Below are 13022 nucleotides of genomic sequence, written 5' to 3'. Positions count from 1 at the left end.
TGCCAAAATCATACCTTTGATATCAATACTTTCTTTAGTATAGAAATTAATGTGCTGAATTCATATTGAACCCTGAAGCAATATTGATCACTCGATCATGATAATGGCAGATAATGAGCAACGGAGTTTTCAAGAACCCCGTGCATAGGGTGATGACAAATTCAGAAAAGGCAAGAACTTCTGTCGCTGTATTCTATTCAATACCGCATGAGAAAGAGGATGAACCAGCAGATGCATTGATCAACGAGAGCAGGCCCAGATTGTACAGGAAAGTAAAGGTCAAAGACTATCTCCAAGTCTTCCACCAAAGCTACCTGGCGGGTAAGAGAGGAATCGACTATGCCAAAGCCTAAGTTATATATATACGAGTCTTATCTATCATCATCTCTCGTTGGGTTAACTTCCAGAAATATATACTTGTAATTATCTTACATCCAAGTCTCGATGTAGGCAAAGTGTGCAGTATTTGTTAATAAGGCCTTCTTTGTTTGCAGTGGCCATGGAATTTCAGACTGCAAATGGTGTGAATTAATCAGACTTTAAATGGTTGAGTGTGAATTTCGGTTTTTTTTTTTAAAAAAAAAGGAGAAATTTATTCATGGGGGGTTTAGACACATAAACCTTATCCCTCAAGCTAAACAATACAAGAGAACATAATAACCTCTTAAGAAACTTAAAAACAAAACATAATTCTAGTGGATTATAATGGATTATAAACTTTATTCAGCCTTAAGGATCTATGCGGTTTTCAGAGGCTTAGTTGAGTCCCATTCTTTAGATTTATGACCCTTCTTTTTCCTCTGGTGATAAAACCTTGATGAATAAAATCCTTTGTTTGTATGAAGTAAAATAGGAAGTAAAAATGATGTGACCCCATCTATATATATATATATATATAATAGAAATTAAGACGAAAGAGATCGAAGAGGTGAGGGATTCTCTCACCACATAGTTCACGTGTACCCATTTCTTTTTTTTTTTCTCACACGTGCATATTTATTTATAAATTAAAGGGTAAAAAACTTAAACCTCCCCTCTATTTTTTTATAGGACTTAAACCTACCCTCTCATAATGAAATGCCGCTATATTTAACAGAATTGATGAAAAGACATTTTTATCCCTCATTATGCTTCAATTCTCAAAGAAAACCAAAGCTACAGTTTTCGTGATAGATTAAAGGGGCCTCGGCCGGAAATGAACAAGAAATTTGGGGCAGATTAAAGGACCTCAGTGGAGGACCAAAAAACAGAAACAGGAATCATGATGACAGGGTTTTTTTGGTTCATAAAGAATGAGTCTTGGATGTTCCATCTAGTTATCAAACTAAACCTAGAAGCAGAATATCAGAATAACCACTTTTTTTATTTTTTGCTTCAAGGAGTACAAGCTAAAAATCATGATGAGGTTTCTTATTCCAATAGAATATATTGTTTTAATCAAGGTTCAAAGTATCGTTACATATCTACCCGTATTGGCTGATACGTATCGTTCCGAGACCCTTTTAATACGCCCCTATAGTGGGTGTATCATGGGTCTGACCGGTTCAGGGGATGGAGGGGTCCTAGACTGGCTCCCCTGAACCAGTTTTGAAAAAAAAATAAAAAATAAGTAAAAAACAAGTATCGAAACACCCAATATACCACTACTGGCATATCAGATGTATCGATATTTTGAACCTTGATTTTAATAGGATAAACATATATAGGGGTAGTGGGAAAAGATACGGAGAATGGTTAACACTCAGAAACACATCATTTATGTTAAATGAATCAATCATGGAAATTCAAGAAACTTGTAGATTGAAAACTACCCCTAGATTTTACATCCATTTGGAAGGAAATTCCTAGATATTCTTTTGCTAAATAGAAAATCCTGGTATATTTGTAACAACTATTTCTGAATCCTACGAAAACCATATTGAAAGTTTCTTGTCTTTCAATTCCTTCCAATGCTCTATAACTCTCAATCCATAACACTGAAGAAAAAGAGTCAAAAAGAACCGATGGAGGGGCAATATTGGGTTTCTTGAAAATTGTAATAAAATTTAAAAGTTTACATAACAGGATCTCAACGGATTGCTAACAAAAGGGAGGTATATGTCTGATGATCATATCACAAGGGAGGTCTTAGTCCATTTATGCGGTGTTAGGCATCGATGCCAATTTCTGAAGAAATGATGCCATATAGGTGTCACATCAGAAAAGATGGTGCTTTAGAAAACAGCCTCTTATTTGGTCTCGTTTTAGTATAAAAAACATGCTTCAGACCACACATTGAAAATTAGGAAAATGTGATATGAAGAAACTAGCTTCACAGAAGACGAATTTCTTCACTGAATGAAAGTGTACTTGGGCTTTGTGATTCCGAATTTTCACCAAAAAAGTTTTTTTTTTTTTTCTTATATGAGTTCCACCTTGCAAAGCCAGAAATCGCTGCATGAAAGCCCTCCAAATGGGCACTAACTACATAAGTGGCTTAATCATCTGTTTTATTTGGTGAATTAGCTTCGCCCTTTCTTTATGGGAGCCTGGTTCTGCTGCTCGCATCACTGTATATCACTTGTTACATAACCAATCACAAGTGAACACACTCCTGGCTTCTCTACTTGGTCAAGCAAGCAAAAGAAAAGTAACAAAGCAATGCAAGCGAAACACAGAAATGCTATAGGCAGAAAATACACTTCGGTTCCTGGCAGTTTTGGGGCACCCCGGTGCTTGACTGTTGTCAATGGTACAGTGATCCTTGCTTTTGGGACTGACTCAGGGTGGTGCCGGACGAGGCTCAGAAATAAAATGGTAAGGTGTTGCTAGATGATCCGGAGGCTCAGAAAACAGAGTTGGACCTCCTATCTCCTGGTTGAACAAAAAGGTAGATGAATTCTCATGCATTCCACTCTAGCAAAATTATTGAAGAAATACCAAAAAAGTGTTGCAAGGAACCAGAAAATCGAATTATTGATGTATCAAGGTGTGAAGAGATGAGCTTATCTGGCATAAAGGAGCTTGACGCGCTTATCTACCAATTGAAAGAATTGACAAATCTAATTCAATTAGAACTGATAGGGCTGGAGTGCTGGACTGTCTGCTTTCAGCTTCAGACCATTGGTGCCAATTGCAGACACATGGTTGAAGTTGGACTAAGACAGGAGTGACTGATGGAGGCATTGCTGGGTTGGTTTCTGCCATTGCAGCTTCTCGTACCAAGCTTGCATGCCTCAAGTTGTAGTCCTGTAATTTAATCACGGAGAAGGACCTTTGATCAGATTGGTTGCTTCTAATGGAACTTGATCTCACTGATTGTAGTGTAGTGGTGTAACAGATACCATAGAGCTTGAAATTTGATGAGAATTTGCTTGAAAGCCAGTTCTACTCTGGGAAACTATAATTCACAAAAGATTTTCAAACACTTGTTTCCAAGGCTTAATTTTTTTTAATAAAGTTGGACCGAAAATATAGCTTCCTTCTATTTTATTGCTGGGGGTGGGGGATGCAGCAATGAATTTACTTTGGACTCCATAGAACAGTCAGTATCAAGTCCACGTAAAAATTAAAATAACCCAGATTATAAGTGATTCAATTGACTGAAAAGGCGTCCAAGTGAGTCCTTAAAAACGGAATGACCAAGGCTTTGTGCTCTTTACTGCAAATTTGAGTTAACTCAACCCAACCTGGCACATATAATACCAAAATGTACAAGAGATGCTCGGTTGCAGAAATGAATTTGTGACCACAACAAAGGAAAAGAAACAACCATGGCCAAAGATTTTCCATTTTGGCAAGAGTATACAGAACAATTTTCGAATCATTCAGAAATACAAAGTTGCATGATTAAAATGTGAACATGAGTTAAACTATTACTAAAGCAGTGAACAATCAAGAAATGATAATTTTAAAAAATTCAAGAAAACAAGATATAACCTTCTCTTTGAAGAAATGCCGATCAACATCAAACTGGGTACCCGATTTGCACCCTACTTGAAGACTAATCCAACTACATGATCTCTCACATCATATTCAGCCATCCCTTCTAAGGAACCACTACTTCCCAATACAGTTCATTCCCAACTCAGTTCTGTTCCCAGTAAATGCTCCCAACATTGTCCCAACAAGCTATTACAGTCGCACATTGGGAACATCTCACATGAATGACAAGGGAGATGTTCCCAATGTGCAGCTGCAGCTGTTGGGACAGTGTTGGGAGCGTTTGGTTGGTAATAGCAGTTCCGTACCCGTTCATTCCTATTACCTCCAATCTTCCTAAAGAATCAAAAACAAAAAAAAAACAAAAAGAATTTCTGACCCCTCAGTCCTGTGAATCAGGCCATTCAGTAAGGTGATGGTGAAGGACTATGTCAAAGCTTTTTTACCCAAGATACCTGCAAGAGAAGAGTTCAACTGATTGGACCAAAGCTTAAATTCTGGATGATGCAAGTTCATTCTCAGAAATTGCTCTAATCTGATGCCATACTAATGCCAACATATTCAGAACACATGATAAAGATATATGGGCAGAAAAAAGGTTACATATAGATGTTTATATTACCTACAAAATCAAACTTAATATATGATACACATTATTAATTAATAGCGCAACGTGTCAACTAAACACCAACCTCTAGTGAATAGATGTGGATTGTGGAGGAGATAAGTTAATTGATTATGTTGTGCTGCAGTCCTAGGGTTTTGAATTGAATCCCTGAATTTCTGCATGAACAAAACTATAATGCAAGGAATCATATTCAGATCCTCTAAATTCGGCAAAATTAACTATACAATCACAGTCCTCAATAATATGGCCAAATCAATTAACAGCATCTTTATCTATGAAGCTTCAGGGAGTTTTCCCCCGACTCACAATTAATTGAAAAAAATACTATATGATAAATAATATATTACACTGAAGCAGCATTTCAAAGCTCAAAAAACTGGCTCTTAATTTAGTGCTGTGGTGAAATCCAAACCAGATATCAGATTTATACCAGTAGGGCATGACAATATTGGCCCTAGAAGCCATTCAACTAGAAACTTGATGCTCTTGCAGTGACAGTGGCACACTTGGTCTCCATGTTGTCCCATCAGGGCCATCCATTAGAGCAATACCCACTGCAGCCAACTCTTTCCTGATTCCATCTGATTTCTCATATTCCTTATTCATCCTTGCTGAAGTCCTTTCCACAATTTTCTGCAGAACTTGATCTTCTGTCAAGTCTGCTCGCTTCAATGCCTTTTCCCTCAATTGCTGCAAAGCCTGTACAATAGAAATGGAAATTTTAATTGAGAAAATATACATAAAGCAGTAGGCCATGTAACCGGGCAACTTTCAATTCCACATTCAACAAAACATGAACATCTAGCTCAATTAACAGGCATACTGCAATGCAAGCAAGAGCTTCAGTTTCAAGTACATATTTTCTACCAAGAAAAAATGAATATAATTAACAGACCTCGGAATAACTTGTAGGCATCAATCCAAGAACAGTCAAAACATTCCTAATTTCCCTTTCAAGAGATGAAACAGATTCAATCCGTAGTGCCTGCTTCTTCCCCTGGAAGACTCACTCAATTAGAAACAAAATCGAGTTCTGGATAAAAAATTATTGGTGCACTAATCAGTGGATGAGAAACAAACATACTTTACGAGTATGCAGGAGATCATTAATAGTTTTCAGTGGTTCAGATAGTGCAGCCAAAACAACAGGAGTGTGAAGATCATCAGACATAGAAGTCTGAAAATCACTACGGAATTTAATGATGCAACTCAAAGTCTCAGGTGGAAGAGAGTCCTGGATTGCTCCATCATGTTGGCATAACATCTCTTCACAATCACGTAATGTCTGCAAAGATTAAAAGTCATGAAATTACTCAACAAACAGATGTGTCTTTTGTCCAAGTAGAACTTATCTAAGTTTTTTTTTTTTTTTTTTTTTTTTTGAGAGAGAGAGAGAAGGATAAAAAGATTGTATGTGAAACCTGTCCAAGTTTTTCCTTGTTTTTCTTTTTTGATCAGTGAAAACTTTATTTCCAATAAATTGTACAATTTTAGAATTATCTTATAGAATGCTTCCTTAAATCACTGAAAAAAATATGGATTCTAGGAGAACTAATTACAATAAACCAAAGAACTATTTTTCAATTAAACAGCAAAATGCAGAGAACTACTTATCATGATAAGTTTACAGCTGAAGAGGGAAATAAATAAAAGAAAAGAATATGAATTTACAGTAGACTCCAAAATTTTTAGAACACTCAAATTATGTGGAGAACAAATGATGGTGATTATTACCTGATAGATATAGAAAACACGATCCGATGCACTTTCAAGCAGTGCGACTGAGTAATTTATTGGTGATCTATAGTGAGTCCCCAGCAAGAAAAGCCTCAAAGCCAGAGGATGATATAGGTCTATAACCTGAACAACACCACAGATAAAATAAAATAAAATCTACCAAAATAGGATAAAGAAGACCACCAAAAGTAAATGAGTACTTGAATTTCCATTACCTGACGAATTGTGAAAAAATTTCCAAGTGATTTGGACATCTTCTCTGAGTCAACAGTGACAAATCCATTGTGCATCCAATAGCTTACATTGCTCTGTCCACAGGCTGCACAACTCTGAGCAATTTCGTTTTCATGGTGAGGAAAAACAAGATCCATCCCTCCACCATGAATATCAAAAGAGTAACCAAGATAAGCAGCACTCATCGCACTGCATTCAATATGCCACCCCGGTCGTCCAGGTCCCCATGGACTCTCCCAGAATGGCTCTCCCTCCTTTGCAGACTAGAACCAGTAAAAGACACAGCTATAAGTATCTTGGGCACACCAGAAATCAACACAAATAGATTACAGATTACTAGACGAATCAGAGCCTTTCCATCTACTTACTTTCCATAATGCAAAATCAGCAGGATTTTGTTTCCTGGAATCCACAGCAACCCTTTCACCAGCTCGATTATCGTCCAATTTCCTGCCAGATAGACATCCATAATCAGGGAACTTGTCTACAGAAAAGTATACATCCCCATCAATTCTGTAGGCACAACCATTATCAAGAATCTGTCAAATAAAACAAATAAAACAAAAATCAGTTATCTTCCATGCATGGTTGAATTTAACTAGAATATTACTGCCATAAAGAATAAATATTTTTTTATTGGAAGCAGTAACTTTCATTACTGAAAAGAGTACATCTGTCAAGCACTCATTACTGTAGTGCTGATCCCATAGACCCCACAATTAATTCACAGATTACAGCATCACCTAAAACAAGTTTCCCATAAAGAATAAATAAAAAATAAGAAATAAAAAGGATAATAAAGAGTAAGAAAGTCCATCAGCATAGATGAATAGGAAAACTCAATATTGTTTATGAATGCATGTGTTCACAACTACAACCTCAAAAAATTCAAACAAATCAGTGGTAAGCATTCATTATCAAGAGTCGATTCCAACAACCTACTTATGATTCTCTGGAATCTATTGCTTATAGTTAAAGCACACAAGTTTCTTTCCTAAATCTTAAACTGAAACACGGAAATTGGTGTTTTAACTCCTAAATGCATGCTTTTCAGTTCTAAATCCAGGGAAAGATCATGAATATAGCAGCAAAAGCACAACGTGATGATACAGCTTGTGTTTTTGTTTGTTTTCTAAATTTCCCAAAGTTGGCATATGAAATGGATATGCACCTAACCTTCTGCATTTTTTTTACACAAAGTGGTCATCTCTCAAATAGCAATCATGCTATCTCCTCGAAGCAATAACCCTTGGAATAATTCCTATACTGCAGGAAATTCAACTTATTGAACTGGTCTTTCATTTCATATGTACTTTGTGTCACATTTGGAAGGATCATACCCTATATTTACTCCTGATCATCCAAGATCGTGGGAGTTGGGAGTGGTTGACTGGACATGAACCTAACCTTCTGCACTTTTTTTACACAAAGTGGCCTCCTCCCCCCACCCCCCAAATTTTGTTTCACATTAGAAGTTAAATTAATGTTATAAGCTTTTCTATGAATGTAGATTATGGATTTAAGTTAGATTTTAAAATGGTCAAAGCTATTTCTTTAATGTAGAATAACCAAACTTTACATGTAAGATTATAAATGGAAAGGTCATTTCTCATTAGCCAACAGGGATGCTATAAGATAATATTTCCCCCCATCCCAGTGGGCATACATTTTTTGCAAAGAGATTTGATATACAAGCCTCTAATTGGGAAAATGAGCATTTATACTTGAAAGAATATGCATATTGATAGATACCCAACTACCTGAGGAATCACCATGAAAATCTTATGAATAACCTCCTACAGGTTTCATAATAGTTAAAAGACTGCACATGGATAGTTATATTCTTATGGGAAATTTTCCAAGGGATGAGACCAAACCCACAGTTTGAGGTGTTTTTCTTTTGGGTAAGTATGATAGATTGAAATTACAGTTTAGGGCATATTCATATGAATCTTTGCAATTGAAATGGTTGGGGGAAGGATTGGAAATTGTAATCTTGCATTTTATATATTTAAAATTCCAAGTTGATCCACCTAGATAAATAATACAAAAAAATAACAGTTTAGAGGAATTTTTTGGGGTATGTAAAACAGGATTGAACCTGCAAATTAAGGTTTTCAACATAAAACACCATTAAAGAATCAGATGATACTACATCAGAATACCAGAGAAAAGGACCTCTACTGCCATTAAATGATCAATTAAATACCTGTTTTCAATTATAAAAAGAAATTAAGTACCTGTTTAATCATATAAATAATTTGAGGCATGTGGTCAGAGACACGTGGTTCCACAGAAGGGGGGAGGCAATTGAGATACACCATATCATGACGGAATTCCTTGCAGTAACGTCTGCTTAGACTTAATGGATCCTCTCCAAGGTCATTTGCTCTAGCAATTATCTACAGCATTCCAGGAGTGCATAACTCAGCACAATATCATAACTACGCAAGAGAACTAGTTTTCTTCATGTTCCACAGCATAAAATAAAATACAATTAAATTAATTGTCAGTATGGTACCATACTGACAAATTCATGGAACAATGAAATGGCAATTTACTAATAAATGATCCACAAATTGGAAGTAAGATGAAAAAGAAGAAATTTGAAGCTAAACATGAATATTAAAATAGGGCACAGTACCAAACTGTCAAGTGTGAACTTAACAAAAAAAAAGAAAGAGCTTTTACATGTATGACTTGGAAGTGCTAGTGAATTGATAATTCACAAATTGAAAACTATAGACAAGATGGTGAGTCTGTTCAGTGTCTGGAGTAATAACAAGTTCCAATATAAGGTATCTAACAGGAACAAAATAATTTTCCATATATAGCATCATTTTTTTAACAAACATCATTCTCCATTATAACAAATCCTTTGATAATCCATTTTTTTCCTTTTCTTCTGAAGCAATATTCCTCATATAAGGTAAACTCATCAAATGGCTTAACTCATATGCACTACTGTCCTAGCCTTGGTTTGACAAATTCTAGGGGAAAAGTACAATATGATGCATTAGAATGTTCAGTCTAGAAGAAATCTCAATTACCACTTCTGTTTTCCAGGTGAACTCATCATAATCTTTTCAAAATTAGAAGCACATATGATCATACCCTGTTGTTTCATTAAAAGTAAAAGGCTTTTTAAATATATTCCATTATGTGAAAAAGTATTTTTCCTTTGAAAATAGAAAAACTGTTTCCACAAAATTTGTTAGAACAGAAGTCAAGAAACTTTTGATTCATATGATCACATCATAGTGTAAAAGCTTTAATTTCAAGACGTATGCTTTGAGGCCCAGTGTTCCATTCATGATTGGTAACTGCTCAACTATTTTTATATAAGGTTAATCATGCTCTCACCCTTCTTTTATACAAGTAGTGCAAATTGTACTATTAACCACTACAAAACATTAAGTTTATATGGGAAGGTTAATGTGGCTTGCAACCAATGTTGTAAAAGGCATTTATTTTAAAGACAATTACAGAACCTACCATCTTCAACCAACGTTGTATCAGGAGAAACCGAGAAACATTAGACCATATGGCAGAAGAGCAAGACTTGAACCTCATCAGACCTCTTTTGTTAATTTTAGAGAAACATAAACTAATATATATATATATATATAAAGAAATGTTCAGAGAAAGATTGTAATTTTTTACAGAAATATGTATACATGATTTAACCATCACATAAATAAATAAGTTAGATTGTAAAAGTGCACAAGCTGTGATTAACCTTTCTATTTTTTTACATAGTGCATAACAATAAAATTAAAAAAAAAAAATCAATTCATATCAAGATGGTCATAAAGCAAATGTTTTAATCCAACAAATGATCATAAAATTACATTAGAAAAAAATTATATCACATTTTATAAGCCCTTCACCACCATTTACTTGAAAAGCTCTTAATAAAAGGACCATAACCCAATGATGTCCCATCTATCTGGATTCTTGGGAAGGGTAGGCTGGATATGGACCTAACCTTTGGCATTTTTTGGCACAAAATGGCCGCTCTCAGATTTTAACCTCCCTGATAGTTTAAATAGCACCAAGCAATTGCTCCAATTTGCAAAGATCTTAATGTAAAATAAAATCATTAAATGGGTTTAAAACCCATAAGGCACATCTAAGGTGGGATGCATGTTTTTAGTCTTGTGATTAAAAAAATAAGATCTTGGCCTTGTGAAGAGAACTGTACTTCAATAACTATGTAATCAGATCAGTTTGTTTTCGTTGAGCCATGCATTTAAGTAAACCTTTTGAAATATTAATTTTAACCAACTGCAGAATAGCTACACTTTAAGCAAGGTGTTCTTCTGGTGAAACTTTCCTAGTTAATATGCCTTGAACGGTTCAAAGAATCTTTAATGGAGAGACCTTTGCAAGGACTGAAATATGTCATGCATTTAGAAAGACCAAAGACTAAATGAATTATTTAAAAGGGAAAACAACAGTTTAGTTCTTATCATCTTTACACAATTTGGTAAATCATTTCACCCTTAAAATATCTTACAGAGTTTCCTATGAATCTTGGAGACACATGTACAAAGGTTACCACTGGATGTATATACATTGGCCCTTAGAAAAATATGTATGAAAAATTCCAGTGAATGAATTTTCTATTTTATTTGTTTGTCTTCAGAAAAAAAAAATCCACTGACACATAATAAAGACCGCAAATCTGATTAAAATGTAAAGCAATCTTTTCCCAAGACAGAGAGACACTTGATAAATATCTCAGTTTTGATTCTGTTGCTGATCAAAAATAAATAAATATCTCAGTTTTGATTCTATAGTCATCTATGGAGAATGTGGCAGCCTTGATTGAATCTGCAAGGATTCAGAAGACGAAACTCTCTGATCTAAGCAAGAGCGATGTCATAAAAAGGGCCATGCCCCCTTATTATTGACCAATGGCATTGCATGTGACCAGTACAGAGTGGACAAGGCAACATCAAGCAGAACTGGGAAACATGAACCTATGCAAGTCATTATCAGATAAAAGACAAACACTATCTCATCCTGCCATTCAATATAAGGATTTAAGGTATATATTTCAGATCCATCAGGCAGGCAAATGCTTGAACAATACCATCATCATCATTCTCCAACAAATGCCCAATGAATAGAACTTAAAGAAATTTATTTTCAATAGAAACGTGCTCACCTTGTCATCAACATCGGTGAAGTTGCGTACGTAACAGACATCATATCCCAAATACCTTAGATATCTGTCTAATTTCCAAACAATTACAAAGTAAAATAATTAGTTGCAAAAAGATGGGGAAAAAAAAAAGAAAGAAAGATGGGATAAACAGTCAACAAGCAAGAGCAACTCATTCTAAATAAAGTTTGTAACTTTGAAGTGTGAAGTTTCTAAAATGGGGGAACCCACCCCTAGTCGTAAGCAAGAGAATGTAATTTAGCCCCGTAGAAATGGTGTTTACAAAATAAAAGATACCAAGCATTAATTTCAGAAACAAAAGTTAGTAATAATTTAGCAGAAAATGTAAAAAAAAAAATTATAGCTAATTTGGGGTTGCGGAATCGAAGCTACCGCAATTAAAGGTTTGCAAGAACTACTATTGATTGAAACACCCAAAAAGAAAAATAGAAACTCAAATTGGGTCCAAAAGAGCAAAACAAGGGATCCAAGAATTTAAAAAACTAACCTATACAGGACATCGAATGAGACATAGACGCGGGCATGGCCGATGTGACTGAGGTCATAGGCGGTAATGCCACAAACATACATTCCGACTTTACCAGGAATCTTGGGCTTGAAGAGTTCCCTCTGTCTACTCATGGTATTGTATAACCAAAGCTCCGAACTGGGTCCTTGTTGCTTCTCTCCATCGTTACTATGATTACTTTCGTTATCAACAGAAGATTGAGATTCCAAAGAGCTGAAGCAGCAGAAGCTCTGACGGCGATTATAATTGTTTTCTTTGTATCTGAAGAAAAAGGCGTTAATGGGATGTCGCTTCATCAGAGAACGATGATGGTTGTGGATTGGAATCCTTCTTTTCGCACCAGAGAACTGAGATGCATGGAATAGGACCAACGGCCGGTAACACCGAGGTAGCGTTGCCATCCCCCTGCTGCAGTTCTCAGTAACTCCCCAGATAACTTCTTTAGCCTTGGACCCTCTAGAGGATGTTCACGGCTAGGAAGAGTAGAGAACCGGAATTATCTAACAACGGAAAAAACTATCGATAGACGATTCAGTGTATGAGACTGGATCCGCTGCACTAGATGGGCTAAACTCCGGACTGTTTAACGTTTTTATTTGGGATAAACTCTAAATACCGCCTATAGTTTGTGGTCTATCACTTAACTCCCTAAACTATATTTTGTATCGAATTCATTCCAAACTTTTATCTGATGACTGCAAAATACCGCCTGGATCTTTGGATTTACTTGGGACATCATTTGGATGAGCTAGATTAGATGAATCTTGAAACACCATTTAGATGGGTTAGGTTAGATGAAATTT

The 13022-nt window shown here is 35.6% G+C and overlaps 1 protein-coding gene across 7 annotated transcripts; it reads right to left on the bottom strand.

Annotated features, from left to right (window-relative positions):
• Positions 1–3088: 3088 nt before the first annotated feature.
• LOC104592543 (Cysteinyl-tRNA synthetase, class Ia family protein) lies at positions 3089–12783 on the bottom strand. 7 transcript variants are annotated; one of them, XR_734425.3, is made up of 12 exons: positions 12199–12783; positions 11694–11757; positions 8761–8922; positions 6889–7059; positions 6502–6783; positions 6284–6409; positions 5634–5834; positions 5445–5546; positions 4980–5248; positions 4614–4718; positions 4301–4376; positions 3089–3228 (listed from the first exon to the last, which is right to left on the bottom strand). XR_734425.3 is itself a non-coding variant. In XM_010251965.3 (10 exons), exons 1-9 carry the CDS (start codon positions 12618–12620, stop codon positions 5015–5017), a joined length of 1764 nt encoding a protein of 587 aa, XP_010250267.2. In that variant the 5' UTR covers positions 12621–12783; the 3' UTR covers positions 3739–4376; positions 4980–5014. The 7 variants fall into 7 exon arrangements, 2 of the variants coding, with proteins under 2 accessions (XP_010250267.2, XP_088750147.1); XR_016079860.1 differs by lacking the exon at positions 4614–4718; XR_734424.3 differs by lacking the exon at positions 3089–3228 and having other exon boundaries at positions 3739–4376.
• Positions 12784–13022: the final 239 nt, after the last annotated feature.

This window comes from Nelumbo nucifera, chromosome 8 (genome assembly GCF_055504915.1).
Source record: "Nelumbo nucifera cultivar China Antique chromosome 8, China Antique-T2T, whole genome shotgun sequence".
NCBI classification, from domain to species: Eukaryota; Viridiplantae; Streptophyta; class Magnoliopsida; order Proteales; family Nelumbonaceae; genus Nelumbo; species Nelumbo nucifera.
This window is presented reverse-complemented; position numbering and strand designations above follow the sequence as displayed.